Genomic DNA, 16,651 nt, shown 5'->3' on the forward strand with positions numbered 1-16,651 from the left:
AATTTGCTGAGATAAATTGAAGTGTGAATGAGGGTGTGAAAGGGTTTGTGCATGAAGTTCTGCAAAGGAATGATATCTCTTTCAGGGTGAACCTGAATGCACAGAAATGACCCGTGTAGATAATTTAATAAAGAATTAATGCATGTACCAACAATATATTCTATTTATAAACTTTGTATAACTTTTTATAAATATTCTTTTATAAAGAGAATCCTTAAAAAGGGTATTTAAACTTCTCAAAATATTTGTCAGAACTTCCTTCAATATACTTTAACAAAACTGTGTCAGTGTTTTTGTACAGTGCAGCTGGATTTCCTGTCACAGTGGGCACCAGAGCACAGTAGTATAGATCAGAGTCTGATACAGCAGCAGAGGAGATGATCAGATCCACTTCATCTTTACGAATTTTAGCATCCATTTGTGGTGGTTTTTCAGAAAGTAAAGTTCCAGTCTGCATAATATTAAGAAGGAACTCAGGTTTAGATTTTGGTTGTTGTCTGTACCAGTGCAGGTAGAAGGTTGTATCACTTGTTTTGTATCTGCAGGACAGAGTAACATTATCACCTTCATCTACATGTTTATGAGTGAAAAGTGGCTCTATTGAATCTGCCATGGAGTCACCTGTCATAGAGAAGAGAACATAATGTTTTTAGCCATTAAACAATCAAGCTACATACGTCAGGACCATAATTGTGATTTTTCTTAATATTAATCAGAATAAAATAAGGATTAAATCAGCATTCAACATAAAATAAATCTATGTATAACTCACCTACAGAAATCCACAGGTACATGAATATAACAGTGAACATGATGAATGGTTTTAGCTGAATGAATATATTCTGTGCTCTAACCAGTTAACATGATTAGAGTTCATGAAGCTCCTCCCTACAGCATCACATGACAGAGTCACCAATGTTACTGACAGACTGTTGATTCTTACTGAAACACACTGGTTTTACATTCAGCATCACATGGGGAATCTGTCCACATTTTAATTAAAGTCATTATTAAATGCTGCATATTAAAATCGAAGCCTTCATTATTACCAGCATATTCTAAACTGTATTATCATCATTTACCACTGATTTTAATAAAATCTTTAAAATAATGGATTGTTACCCAACCTGATGTCAGAACTGATGTGACTACACCTCATCTTTTTCTCATGAAGTGCTAAAAATTAAACATGATTGAGGACTGTGTAACAAAATGATTATTAAATGTAAAGTTACCATGATTCCCCTTCATTGATCAATTCATTATATTTAGATATTAAATAATAAATAAATAGAAAACAGCTAATGTAGTTTTATTTTCTGCACTTTCTAGTTCAATGAATCACAGCACAATGCAAACATAGAAACAATTCCATTAACAGTACTATAGAGTTTAAAACAATAATTCAAGCTATAAACAATAAAGCCGTATGACTGCAATATCAGTGACCTCTAATAAGAGACATGATGCTGGTCCTTATATTCAAAAGTTTTGACTGAAGGTTTGCTCACAGAAGAAGGTAATGCATTTTTTTTGCAGCTTAAAAAACAAAACAAAAAAAAATAATCCTTACTTAGATATAAATCTATGTGGCAGTGGAATCCTCCTTACAATTTTTTATCCTTTAATCAGATATGACATGACGGGCCAAATCAAAGGTCATCTGGGGCCATCTTTGGCCTGCGGACCCTAGTTTGGGCATCTCTGCTCTACACTAAAATATATAATATAATGAGTAAACTATTGCATGTTTTGATTTTTTTTATTACTTTCATATATATTTTATATTGCTGGATTGAGTGAAGGTTGCAGTGATACAGTATTTACTAGGTGTTTGTATTTGTTTTTTTATTTTCTCACTTCTTCCCTGTGGCCTGATGTGCTGCCTGTCCTACCTGTCTTTCTCATCTATATTTTTATTCATTGTCATTGGATTGATACAATTTAAATGTTATTATCATTTTTAATAAAACGGCTCTGCTGCCCATCATTACCTAAGAATCACTGAGACAAGAGAACTACAGTTTTATTTCTTTTCATTCAGTTACTGAGTCTGACTGCTTGGTGGATTGATCATGCAGAGGTAAACATGTAAACAGCTCCATCTAGTGATAAAAGCATGAATCTGCTGCAGTCATGTGTAGTGCTTTTTGTACAGTGGAGTTGGGTTTCCTGTCACTGTGGGCCTCAGAGCGCAGTAGTACAGTGCAGAGTCTGATACAGCAGCAGAGGAGATGTGCAGATCCACTTTCTTATTAGTTTTATCAAGTTTTATGGACAATCGTGGATGAGGTGGTTGAGCTTCTGTGACACGTTCACTTGTTTCATCAATCAGCAGCAGAAACTCTGGTCTTGATCCAGGTTTTTGTTGATACCAGTGAAGACTGTAAACTGATCCAGTATATGTGCAGGACAGTGTGATGTTGCTGCCTTCAGTTACAGATAAAGTGGTTTCTTCTGGTTTAATGCTGATATCAGCAGCTTCTATTATACAATCAATTACAAAAATATATCATGACCATTTTTTCAGAAATAAATTTAAGTTTCTGTTCATTAAAAATTAATAATTTCATGTGTAATATAAAACTTACCAATATCAGCTATAGTGAAGAAAAACAAGAAAAGGAGTAACATTGTGATCCTGAGTGTTTAGTTCAGACCTCCAGCTTTAGAAATAAATGTCAGGGTTGTGTATGTGAGATTGTCTCTGATTTCTCCACATGTAGCCCCGCCCACTCATATTTATTCATATTCATCACAACTCTGCTTCATCTCATACTGTAAAAGCGGCCTGACAGATTATTGTGTTACAGGATTTATTCTGCTTCAACAATACAATGCACTCACATGAATTCATACCAGTGGACAATAAATATTGGATAGTGGTAATTTTTTTAATTTTGAATCTGTACATGCCCACAAATGATTTGAAATAAAACAATAATGATGCTAATGAAATTTAGAACCCATGGACTTCTCCAAATACTGAGTTAAAGCTATTAAGCTCTGAGAATTTATACGTCTTTCCACCTTCATTGTTAATTTTTTTTTTTTTCAGAAAGTTAAAAGTTGCCCACATTCAGGAAAGTAATTTGCATTTTATACACATGCACATGAGTGAAGGAAGACAGAAAGATTGATTACAATTAAACAGAAAGAAAACTGAAGAGAAAATGTCAATGAATGCAATCATGTATATAGTAAATGTATATAGTAAATGTAATGTGGTTAATGTATAGTAATGTGTAATATATTTTTTCTTCTTTTCTGTTTAATTCAGCTGCATCTGTTACCACAAATGTGTCTGTGGTTTACTGATAAACAGTAGGTAAAGGAAATATCTTTGATGTGTTTTTGTACAGTCTTTCACTGACTCTGTATTACTGTGCTACGTCTCTAAGAGCGCAGTGATAGAGAGCAGAATCTGAGAGCTTTAGACCTCTGATAGTAAGTTCAGTAGAGTTGCTGGTAATTTTGGACTCTAATCGAGTGTCAGTGGGTTTACGCTCTACAGAACTATATGATCTTGCACCTTTAAGCAGTAAAAACTGTGGTGTGCTGTTAGAATATTGCTTCAACCACAAAAACATAATGTTTTCAGTGCTTGTCTCATATGAACATTTCAGAGTAACAGTGTCTGTGTCCTTCCCATTGGCATCTTCATCTATTGACCCAATTTTATCTGCAAAACTGCCTGCTGTAAAGAAGGAAATAAAGTAAATATTTAGAGAAATTTTGAGGCACACACAAATTTCTTAAGAAATAAATAGACTAAATCCTCAAACATAAATATAAAAAGTACAGTGAATTTACTGGTGAATATAAAGTACCTGTAACTACAGTGAGAATCAGTGGTGTGTATCTCACTATGTACAGTAAGGTGTAGAGTTGAGTCATTTCTGAACACAGCTCTGTGAGGATTCTGTATAATAGTGCTGTATGTTCTAAACTTAACACATGAGGGAACACGTCTCTAGAAGACCACACCCAGGAAGTGCTGCTGTTGTAGTATAACTTTACTATTATATTACAGTATCAGTGACAGTGTTGGTATGAATGGAACCACATGAATGCTATAAACACATACATACTTGTAATTAAAATAATATACATTTCAGTCAGGTAATAAGATTCGTTACTGGTGTCATTTGAAAAAGTTTCGATTGTCTTTGACTTTTAATTATTGTTTCCTTTCAGCTGCTGCACTGTGAGGTGGTGGATGTAAACAGGCCCAATGTGTAGCAGCATGGTGAGACATTGGAGTAAAGTAAAGAAAGCATTTATTTTTCAATTAAAATTTTTATTTTTTGATCCTCAGGGAGACACAACATGGAGCAAATAAACTCCTTGCAATACTTTTTCAAGAATCCTGCTGATATTTACAATATTTAGTGTTTCTCAGAGAGCGTGTATGAAAGTTGCATGTGACCTATACGGAAATCCAATATATGGCCATATGTCCGAGACCAAATTAATTTCTCTTCCTCTGAAGGCAAAGAAAAGTCTCACTCAGATGTATTAATGTTTGCAGAGCACTATAGAAGTGTTTTGCCAGTGGAATTTCAGACCAATCAGAGAATGGAAAAATGCTGATGCTTTTCTGGGCCATTCTGGGTAACAGCTGGCCCTGTGAGGTGAATTTGAAATCTGATTAGTTAAAGAAATAGATGTATTACTAATAGAAACTAAGGTAAAAAGGCCAGCAGTACTGACTTTGAAGGCATAGGCAGATTAGATTTACATTGCAGCACAAAGACGCTGAAATCTGATTGGACAAAAAAAACAAACGTAGCGTTTGTCTTGGCTGCACTGCTTCCAGTACGTGTATGTGAATTTTTTGGAGTCCAGAACTTCTCTTCCCATTGTAGCCCTGCTGCTTGGCTTCTCACAAGCTCTCTATCTCACCAAACCTGACAGATAGGACATCACAACTAGGATTCTAACCATCAACAAAGGTCTGATAACTTGCTGATCTCCACCACACTTTACCGGCATCATTACTGCTATGTACATTTGGAAATAGACCTGCTTTAGGATTTTTTTATGATTTCTTTTGATTAAATGTTGTGTGCATCAGTGACAAAAATTCAGGTGGCCAAAGATTTTTTTGGCAAAGAACTTTATTAGATTCTAAATCATCAGCAGGTTATCATTTTTTGTTTCTCTGTATGAAGGATCCAGTGAAGTGCTGCTGAAGGGAGACATACTCGCAAAAAGAAGCAGGAACGCTCTGGTCTGCCTCTACAACAACAACTGTTTTTGGAAAAAGTCCTCAAATGGCTTGGTGAAGGTTCCTTACACATTGAGCTCGGTTTTTTATTTAATTCACATTACTCAGTTACATTACATATTTACTTTTTCTTATTAATGCATTGGCAATTTTCTTCACAGCTTCTTCTGATACGACTAGAATTGCCAATGCCATGGCGAGTTTCCACAACAAAACCTGCATTAGTTTTATTCCCAGAACAAGTGAAACTGACTACATCAGGATCGAGAGCAATGATGGGTGAGCTTCATTAAATTGTTTAACATTCCCTATACATGCTTGTTACAAGCTTGATGATCTTTTTTCTACTTGAATTCTATTCTTGTATGTTGACATTATTGTCATAGTCAGTTCTTCACATCTGCTCTCTTTCCTCTCAGCTGCTACTCTGATGTGGGCAAAACAGGCGGTTCTCAGGTCGTCTCTCTCAGCAGGTTCGGCTGTGTTTACCACGGTGTTGTCGAACACGAGCTGAACCATGCACTCGGTTTCTACCACGAGCACGTTCGAAGCGACTGTGATAAATATGTCACCATCAACTGGGAAAACATCGACCCAACAACAACATCTAATTTTAATTTGAAGAACACCAACAACCTCAACACGCCGTACGACTACTCCTCTGTGATGCACTATGGAAACACAGCTTTCTCCATCAATGATCTGGACACCATCACCCCTATTCCTGATCCTTCTGTGATGATTAGCCAGAGACAAGAGCTTTCAACTATCGACATTAAGAGGATCAACATTCTCTACAATTGCTGAACGTGTCCAGAATGTTTGCCTTGATTTAAATTTACTTTAGTATCGTATTGCTATGTATGTAATAAAATGGCTACAATCATAAATCTACAACAATTATTGTCAAATCAGCAATGTCTGAACCTGAATATCATTTGTGTTCAGTGAATTTATTAAATATAATTTGGTATCAGTTTAACAGGAACGTAGAGGTGTCGAATTACATAACATAATATACAGTCACAGAAGTTTTGCTCATGACTACATAAGAATAATAATCATGAAATGTATCAGTCAGGATTTACACTACATCAAAGCACAGAGACGGCGCTGGTTAAAGTGGTAAATAAACTGGTATTGGTCTCTGATCAGGGCTGTGCCTCATTGATCATGTTGCTTGATATTAATGAAGCATTTGAGACCTTAAAAGAATACAACCCCGACTCCAAACAATTTGCAACTCTGTGTAAAATGTAAAGACAAACAGAATCCACCAATTTACAAACCTCATAAAGCCATATCTTATTAACATTAAAACAGTGTGAAAAGTGAGGAATTTAACCATTTTAAAGAAATAAGGAATAATTTTAAGACTTATTTGGATCAAATCGATTCTGCAGCCCTTTTTATTAATCATGTTGATATTTTTAACCCCTAAAAATACAGAAGAAATAAAAAGAGTCAAAAATACTCCTATTGCTCCTTCATCTAAAAGAGTCATTTGAGAGTCAACTCCTTGCAGTCGGCAAGTCGCCAAAGTCTATGATGGGTTTTGTCCCAGTCATGTCTTTAGTGTCTGTAGAGGTTTTTATTGTATTTCAGGTTGTGATACAAATTCTATATTTAAATTTTTTCTTGTCTTTATTTTCTTCTTTTTAGTGATTCACCATGAAAAAAAAATCTAACACCTAAAAGAGCCATTAGATAGTCAACTCCTGAGCGAGTGGCACACCGCCAGACTCCACACTGGGATTTATCAACAATAAACAGCTTCTCTTTGTGTCTTTTGCTCTATCTATCCATCTCTATACTGAACAGTGCATCTGGAAAGTATTCACAGCACTTCCAAAATAAATTAAATTAATTATTTTCCTTAAAATTCTACAAACCATACCCCATAATGACACCATGTAAGAAATCGGTTTGAAATCTTTGCAAATTTCTAAAATATTTTATTATTTTTTTTAATCACATATACATAAGTATTCACAGCCTTTGCTTGATACTTTGTTAAAGCACGTTTAGCTCCAATTAAAGCTTAAAGTCTTTTTGGGTATGGTTCTACAAGCTTAGCACCACTATTGTTAGGCACTTTTTTCCATTTTTCTTTGTAGAACCTCTTAAGCTCCATCAGGTTGGATGAGGAGCGTCAGTGCACAGCCATTTTTAGGTCTCTCCAGAGAGGTTCAAATAGGGTTCAAGTATGGGCTCTAGCTGGGCCACATGAACCGTTGCCCCAGTTTGAGGTCCAGAGTCATCTGGAGCAGGTTTTCATCAAGGATGTCTCTGTACTTTGCTGCAATAATCTTTCCCTCGATCATGACTAGTCTCCCAGTCCTGCCACTGAAAAACATCCCAATAACATAATGCTGCCACCACCATGCTTCACTGTAGGGGTGGTATTGGCCAGGTAATGAATTGCCAAAAGGCAAACTCCAGGTGGGCTGTCATGTGTTACAGAGGAGTGGCTTCTGTCTGGCCACTCTACCATACAGGCCTGATTGGTGGAGTGCTGCAGAGATGGTTGTTCGTCAGGAAGTTTCTCCTCTCTCCACAGAGAAATGCTCAAGCTCTTTTAGAGTGACCATCGTGTTCATGGTCACCCCCGCTCGAGGAAGAGTTCTGGTGGTTCCAAACTTCTTCCAATTATGGATGATGGAGGCCACTGTGCTCATTTGGACCTTCAATGCTTCAGAAAATGTTATGTTCCCTTCTCCAGATCTGTGCTTCAAAACAATCCTGTCTCAGAGGTCTAAAGACAATTGCTTAGACTTCATTACTTGGTTTGTGCTCTGACATGCACTGTTCACTGTGGGACCTCATATAGACAGGTGTGTGCCTTTCCAAATCATGTCCAATCAACTGAATTTACCACAGGTGGACTCCAATTAAGTTGTAGAAAGGATGATCAGTGGAAACACGATGCACTTGAGCGTAATTTGTCAAAGGCTGTAAATATTTATGTAAATCTTTAGTTTTTTATTCGTAATAAATTTGTAAAGATTTCAAAAATTTTCTTTCATACGACTTTTACTTCCTTTATGGGGTATTGTTTATAGAATTTTGAAGAAAATAATTACTTTAAACCGTTTTGGAATAAGGCTGTAACATAACAGAATGAGGAAAAGTGAAGTTCTGTGAATACTTTCCCGATGCACTGTACTGTACATTTCAGTCAGGTAATGAGGTTCTTAACCGGTGTCATTTGAATTGTAAAAAAGTTTTGATTGTCTTTGACTTTTAATATCTGTTTCCTTTGCAGCTGCTGCACTGTGAGGTGGTGTATGTAAACAGGCCCAATGTGTAGCAGCATAGTGAGAGATTGGAGTAAAGTAAAGAAAACATTTATTTTTCTATTTTAATTTTACAACCATCATTTTTATTTTTTGATCCTCCGGAAGACACAACATGGAGCAAACTCTTTGCACTACTTTTTAAGGAATCCTGATGATATCCTACAATATTTTGTGTTTCTCAGAGAGTGTGTATGAAAATTGCATGTGCCCTATACGGAAATCCAATATATGGCCATATATGAACATACATATATACAGTATATATGTATGTTCATATATGACAGGTGGAACACATGCACCAGGAGAGCGGTTTTAAATGGTTTACGTGATGTTTATTTACAGTGTACAGGAGTGATTGGGGAAAGGAAAAAAGTAAAGACATGGCAGAGGATCCTTTTTAGTCCACTGATTGGAGCTGGCTGGAGCTCGGAGGCGTTGTTCTTGGTCTGAGTCGATCAGTGTGCCACGACGGGCCAAAAAAAGCTGAGATACCGTCCTGCCTGTACAGGTGGGTGCTCGGGAACATCGGCACATAAGGGGCTATAATTTACTCATCTTATATTTCTATACATATGCAGGACGCATATACTTTAATATACTGTGTAACACCATTCATGATACATTAGAGTAGAACATAATACAGGTGCATCTCAATAAATTTGGATCAAAATCATTTAAAAGTTGACTTATTTAAGTAATTCAATACAAAAAGTAAAACTTGTGTATTATATATTTATCACACACTTCAGAATATATATATATATATATATATATATATATATATATATATATATATATATATATATATATATATATATATATATATATATATATATACACACTGAAGTGTTTATTTCTTTCAATTTTGATGATTTTGGCTCAATTTTGCATCTGCATCACACTTCCTAAAATGTTCTCTGTATTAGTAAATCGGGTTGTGAGGAAGTATGTAGTTAGTATTTAATCAGATTATTGAGTTTTGAACCTGTTTATTATTAAAGGTTAGTGATAAATAGAACTACAGAAAAAGTAACATGGTGCAGACAGAAGACATGTTTTTAACTGATCTTTATTCTAGGGTTGTTCTTACTCAAGAACTGAGGATTAAACTCTGGAACCGTTAAGATGGATTACTGTAATTAATATAAACAGTCTGCTACAATTGTTTTGGGCTGCAATTCTCATGAACAGTTGAATGGGCTGAATCAAGTCTTCATCAATGAACAGTTTATAACTTCAACAATGCTGGAACTATAATATATATAATGTCACCCAGATGAGGAACCTCTCAAAGAGTTTTTTTTTTTTTTTTTTTTTTAAACTGCTACCAAAAAAAAAACAAAAAAAAATTAACTGATTTTTTTTTTACCAACATACCTGTGAGGTATAATTGATATTTCTTTTTTTAAACTTTCTCACACTGTACACTGTGCAAAAGAGCAGAAGATGAAACACTGCCAGTTTTTGTCACTTGTTTAAAAATTTCATCAATTGCTTTATCACACCCATTTACACACTACATTTTGACATGACAGTTCTGCTTTTGTTGTAGGAAACCTCTGAAGCACAGTGAAACCATGCAAATTCAGCACACACTGGAGGTGAGATTAAAAATCTTAATCTCTAAATTGTAAAGCAAACATGCCATCCACTAAGCCACTGTCTCCCACTGTTGGCAGTCTTCAGTGTAACATAACAAGTGAAGGTTATTGTACAGTGCAGTTGGATTTCCTGTCACTGTGGGCGCCAGAGCACAGTAGTGTAGATCAGAGTCTGATACAGCAGCAGAGGAGATGATCAGATCCACTTGTTTATTATTTTTATCAACTTTAACATCCAGACTTGGTGGAATTGAGTCACTTTCCACTTGCTTCATCAATATAAAGTAGGTACACAGGTTTAGATTTTGGATGTTGTCTGTACCAGTGCAGGTGGGTGTATGTTGCACTTGTTTTGTATTTGCAGGACAGAATAACATCATCACCTTCATCTACTGCTTTATGAGTAAAAAGTGGCTCTATTGAATCTGCCATGGTGTCACCTGTCATAGAGAAGAGAACATAAGTTTAAAACTTTTACATAATCAAACAAAAAACTATATAACTCTGACTCACACTCACACTGATTAATCACTATTATTGTTTTTGAGTAACAGAAAGTCAGTGTGTAACTCACCTAGTGAAAGCCAGAGACATATGAATATGAGTAAACATGATGAATAGTTTTAGCTGAATTAAAACATTGTGTGCTTTCTCTGTGCTCTAATATGTGAACATCATAAAATTAGAAAAGCTCCACCCACAGCATTACATGCACATCAGTGTTAGTGAGAGATTGTTACTGATTGTTACAGTAATGAGAGTTTGTTAATAAAAAATCCTATATGAATCATTTTAATAAATTATTAAAGAATTCTTAAACTTTTTAAACACTAATCTGCACAGGACTCGAAAAAAAAAAAAAAAAACTTTTATTTACTCAATTTTTTTGTTTAAAAAAATAGAGTAAAAGGAATTTTACAAATTCCAATAGCATGCCTTGTTGTCTAAGTTTGTGGATACTGTTCGAATTTGTAAATTTCCTATTGGAATGAATAAAGTATTAAGTCATTAGAAGCCTTATAGTTTTAAACAAGTGAAAGTCATAATAAATAATTTAGTATTAAATCTTATTATTACTGTTAACGTTATTGCCTTGTATTTTAATTTTGTAATGACAAAACTTGTTTATTAAACAGAATGACCAAAAAAACTTTTTGTTTTTTTTTCACTGAGGTATGAAATAAAACAGCCACTGCTCTTTATAATACTATGAAACATGACAGCAAGCCATAAAAGCCAGTGATGTGTGAGAGTTCGGGTGTGTGTGTGTGTGTGTGTGTGTGTGTGTGTGTGTGTGTGTGTGTGTGTGTGTGAGCCTTTATTATTGTGTAAATTATAACTCATAATTATGAGCTTAGCATTTATGGGGGATGTGAGGAGGATTTGAGTACTTGTCTGATAATAGGATAACTGACTGCACCATCTTGTGGAGAAAGACTTTAACACACCAAACTATGTTCCTGTTTATCTTAAAAAATGTTCACTGAAAAAAAATTAATTTTGCAGAACATAACATAATTGAACATACATTCATGAATATGAGCCACAGTTACTTCACACAAGATCAGGAGTTATATTGTATATACCGTAGATTCTATTGAACCTAAATGTAGTGTTAATGTCATTTAAGAAAATGTTTATGTCACAGGGAATATAGATGAGAAAGCCCGCAGGAAGAGAAGACAGATGTCACTAACACTCATGTTGCTCTCCTCAATATTTATGCAGACATTTTCAGCCCCGACAACAACTTTGGTGTACTTGAGGGGATGTTTTTAATGAATGATGTTTCCAGGGTGCCTTAGGCATTGATAATGTTGTTTGACCTGATCTATACATTTGATTTTAAGTATCCAAAGAAACTAATTCACATGTTCATATTTATCTAAAAGAATACTAAAGTGTCTGGATGACAATAAACCACTGAAACCATGAATACTACATTTGAAAAGTTATTTGATCATTGATTTTATACACTTGTTTAGAATATACAGTGATGTGCGTAACTTTTACGCAGGTGTGAAGATATGTTGTAAAGTAAGAATGCAAATAATTGTTTATTTTTATCAATTTACAAAATGCAAAGTTAGCAAACAGAACATCGAAGCAATATTTGGTGTGACTACCTTTTGGATTTTAATTCTTACAATTGAAGACATACTACAATTGCAGAAAGTCAGGGGTTTTGTGCGATCAGAGTCAGGTGTATAATTATTGGTATAAGCCATTTATACCAATCAGGTGCTAATGAGCATTGATGTTCTGGGTACCAAAAAGAAATAGCCACTCAGAACACAACTGCCAGTGCAGTGCTGAATAGACAGTGTCAATTCAGCACTACTGTTGTGGAAAGCTGAGATACACATGGAAGGAGGGTGGGGTAAGAAATAGGTCAAGGCTGGTGGTAAATAATCAGCACAGCAGCTCCTCATTGTCTTGGAGAAAGGTCAAGTATATAAAACAATGTTCTCTGTCAATAGCAAAGAAGCAAAAAGAGGAGTAACATTGTTTTTCTGAGTGTTTAAATCAGACCTCCAGCTTAAGAAATAAATATCAGGGTTGTGTATGTGAGATTGTCTCTTATGTCTCCAGATGTAGCTCCGCCCACTCATATTTATTTATAATCGTCACAACTCTCGTCATCTCATAGCACAGGGAGGTGCTGGTGCTGTGCCCCAAAAGAGAAAGAAACTTTAAAAAAGGAGTAAAACTTAAAAAATAATGGTCAACTTATACATTTAAATAGAATACAATTATTCCTTTCTTGAATAAGTTGCATATAAATGATAAAGTTACCTTGAACACATTATGGGAGTGAGGAACAGCAACAAACATGGCCTCCATTAGCCCTGGACCTTCAGTAGCATGGAATCTACACTGAACTATACTATAATTTACAACCTCAGCAAAATCTGTTCTGATCTTTTCACACACACTCGCATACTGCAAAGGGAGGATATGAAATTATTGGGTTACCAGTTTATACCTTCAACATACGAAAGTACACTGTTCATAAAAGGACATGAGCTATAAAGTATATTTCATGTGCTTTTATTTTTATATTAATGTCAAAGCTTGTCGTATTTCCTTTCTCAATATACCCGTTTTTTTCTTATGGTAATTGTGTCATAATCACTAAATGAAAGAAAACCACTTTTAAGATCATATCAAATAAAAATGTGTTTTGTGCACATATAAAAATCATAAAAGTGTGTGTTACTTTATTTGGAAATTGTGTTGATAATCAAGTGCTGCTGTTGTAGTAATTCACTGTACAGATCATCACTTCACAGTATCAGCAATATTACCTTTTCTTAATAGACCTTTTCTATCTTTTATCCTCAATAAATAATTGCTGTTATACTGAGGAGATTATGATAAAAGGAAGATCATATTTACTTCCTTTAATATACTCTAACAAAACAGTGTCAGTGTTTTTGTACAGAGCAGCTGGATTTCCTGTCACTGTGGGCTCCAGAGCACAGTAGTATAGATCAGAGTCTGATACAGCAGCAGAGGAGATGATCAGATCCACTTTATCTCCAAGAATTTTAGCATCCATTTGTGGTGGTTTTTCGGAAATTAAAGTTCCAGTCTGCATTAAATTAAGAAGGAACGCAGGTTTAGATTTTGGATGTTGTCTGTACCAGTGCAGGTAGGGGGTTGTATCACTTGTTTTGTATCTGCAGGACAGAGTAACATTATCACCTTCATCTAGATGTTTATGAGTAAAAAGCTCTATTGAATCTGCCATGGAGTCACCTGTCATAGAGAAGAGAACATGTTTTTAACCTTTACACAATCAACCTACATACGTCAGGACCATAATTGTGTTTTTTTTTTATTATCAATTATTTTTTTATTAATTAATCTATGTATAACTCACCTACAGAAATCCACAGGTACATGAATATAACAGTGAACATGATGAATGGTTTTAGCTGAATGAAGATATTCTGTGCTCTAACCAGTTAACATGATTAGAGTTCATGAAGCTCCTCCCTACAGCATCACATGACAGAGTCACCAATGTTACTGACAGACTGTTGATTCTTACTGAAACACACTGGTTTTACATTCAGCATCACATGGGGAATCTGTCCACATTTTAATCAAAGTCATTATTAAATGCTGCATATTAAAATCAAAGCCTTCATTATTACCAGCATATTCTAAACTGTATTATCATCATTTACCACTGATTTTAATGAAATCTTTAAAATAATGGATTGTTACCCAACCTGATGTCAGAACTGATGTGACTACACCTCATCTTTTTCTTATGAAGTGCTAAAAAATCAAACTTGATTGAGGACTGTGGGTCAAAATGATTATTATAATAAAAGTTGCCATGATTCCCCTACATTTATCAATTCATTATAATTAGATATTAAATAATAAATAAATAGAAAACAGCTCAGCTAATGTAGTTTTATTTTCTGCACTTTCTAGTTCAATGAATCACAGCACAATGCAAACATAGAAACAATTCCATGAACAGTAATAAAGAGTTTAAAACAATGATTCAAGCTATAAACAATAAAGCCGTATGACTGCAATATCAGTGACCTCTAATGAGAGACATGAAGCTGGTCCTTATATTCAAAAGTTTTGACTGAAAGTTTGCTCACAGAAAAAGGTACTGCAATTTTTTTGCAGGTTAAAAAGTAAAACAAAAAAGTTATGGTAACTTAGTTATGAATCTATGTGGCAATGGAATCCCCTTACTGTTTTTTATCCTTTTATCATACTGTATATGACATGATGGGCCAAATCACCAGCGGCCAACTTTGGCCTGCGGACCCTAGTTTGGGCATCTCTGCTCTACACTAAAAAAATATTAAATGTGTAAACTATTGCATGATTTTAATTGCTTTTGAATTCCTTTCATATATATTTTATATTGCTGGATTGAGTGAAGGTTGCAGTGATACAGTATTTATTGGGTGTTTGTATTTGTTTTTTTATATTCTCACTTCTTCCCTGTGGCCTGATGTGCTGCCTGTCCTACCTGTCTTATTTTTCACATCTATTATTATTATTCAATGTCATTTTCTTCCGCCCTGATGGCCTGCACCCCAGCAGAGTTGGAGCAGCAGTGCTATCAGATAACATCTCTAGGATACTTCACACCATCTGACTGGTAAGACATCAGGAAATCTTCAACTATAAGAACACGAATACAACCAAATAATTATTAACAAAGTTCACACACAGCCCAGTTTATAGAAACCGTATCTATTCCTCGTGTAGTAAAACCAAGAATTAAATACACAAGATCCAGAAATAATCTTATTGCAGTTAAAACTGAAAAATGCCAGATAAGCAAACACCAAAAAGTTCTAAAGTTTGGTCTTTTAAACATAAGATCACTTGCACCCAAAGCACTGATTGTAAATGAGATTATCACAGAGAATAATCTCTCAGCACTTTGTCCCACTGAGACCTGGATTAAACCAGGTGATTATATGGGTCTAAACGAGTCGACACCGTCAGGATATGTTTATAAGCATGAGCCCCGTCAGACTGGTCGTGGGGGGGGTGTAGCAACCATTTATAGTGCCTCTCTTAATGTTAGTCAGAGATTAGGATTCAGCTTTAAATCATTTGAAGTCCTCGTTCTTAAAGTTATACTTTCAGACATGCATAGAAAACTCGCTCTGGTCACCGTGTACAGACCCCCAGGGCCCTACGCTGATTTTTTTTCAAGAGTTTGCTTGTTTTCTATCCGATCTCTTGATCAATTTTGATAAAGTGCTGCTTGTAGGAGATTTTAATATTCATGTAGATGATGTAAACGATGCTCTAGGATTATCATTTGTTGACTTATTAAACTCTTTTGGGGTTAAACAAAACGTCACCAGACCAACTCACCATTTTAACCACACTAGACTTAATAATATCCCACGGAGCAGACGTCACTGATATAGATATTTTACCTCAGAGTGATGACATCACAGACCATTACCTTATACTGCACACACTACCAGTAGAACAGATTAGCCGTGTTTCACCACGTTATCGACCTGGTAGGACTATTGTTCCAACCACTAAGGACAGATTCATAAATAACCTGCCTGATTTATCTCAATTTCTCACTAAACCCATAACTGATAATAATCTTGATGAAATAACTAACAACATAAACCTTGTCCTCACTAGCACATTAGACACCGTTGCCCCCATCCGGTTAAAAAAGGTTAGAGAACAAACACCTGCACCTTGGTATAATAGTCATGCGCATGCCCTCAAGAGAACAACACGTAATCTGGAGAGAAAATGGAGGAAAACTAAATTGGAGGTATTTAGAATTGCGTATAAAGACGGGATGCTCAGCTACAGACAGGCGCTAAAAGCTGCTAGAGCTGAACACCTGAGCAAACTCATAGAAAACAGCAAAAGCAATCCCAGGTTTCTTTTCAGTACTGTAGCTAAACTAACTACAAATCAGGGCTCTGAAAATTGTGTTCCATCACAGTTTAGTAGTGAGGACTTTATGAATTTCTTCACTGAAAAAATAG

General features: G+C 35.3%; 2 protein-coding genes across 2 annotated transcripts in view; one reads left to right on the forward strand and one right to left on the reverse strand.

The window, feature by feature from the left end:
• LOC310726363 (uncharacterized protein) overlaps positions 1 to 16,651 on the reverse strand; it is a 336,210-nt gene that overhangs the window by 13,130 nt on the left and 306,429 nt on the right. The window lies entirely within an intron of this gene.
• LOC310726596 (hatching enzyme 1.2-like) lies at positions 4,587 to 6,037 on the forward strand (the record flags this gene model as incomplete). The annotated part of the gene is made up of 4 exons (XM_083542349.1): positions 4,587 to 4,614; positions 5,175 to 5,318; positions 5,392 to 5,509; positions 5,650 to 6,037. The coding sequence occupies 4 exons, from the start codon at positions 4,587 to 4,589 to the stop codon at positions 6,035 to 6,037; spliced, it is 678 nt and encodes a 225-aa protein (XP_083398475.1).

The sequence above is a fragment of the Silurus aristotelis genome (genome assembly GCF_946808225.1).
Source record: "Silurus aristotelis genome assembly, chromosome: 5".
Lineage (NCBI taxonomy): Eukaryota > Metazoa > Chordata > Actinopteri > Siluriformes > Siluridae > Silurus > Silurus aristotelis.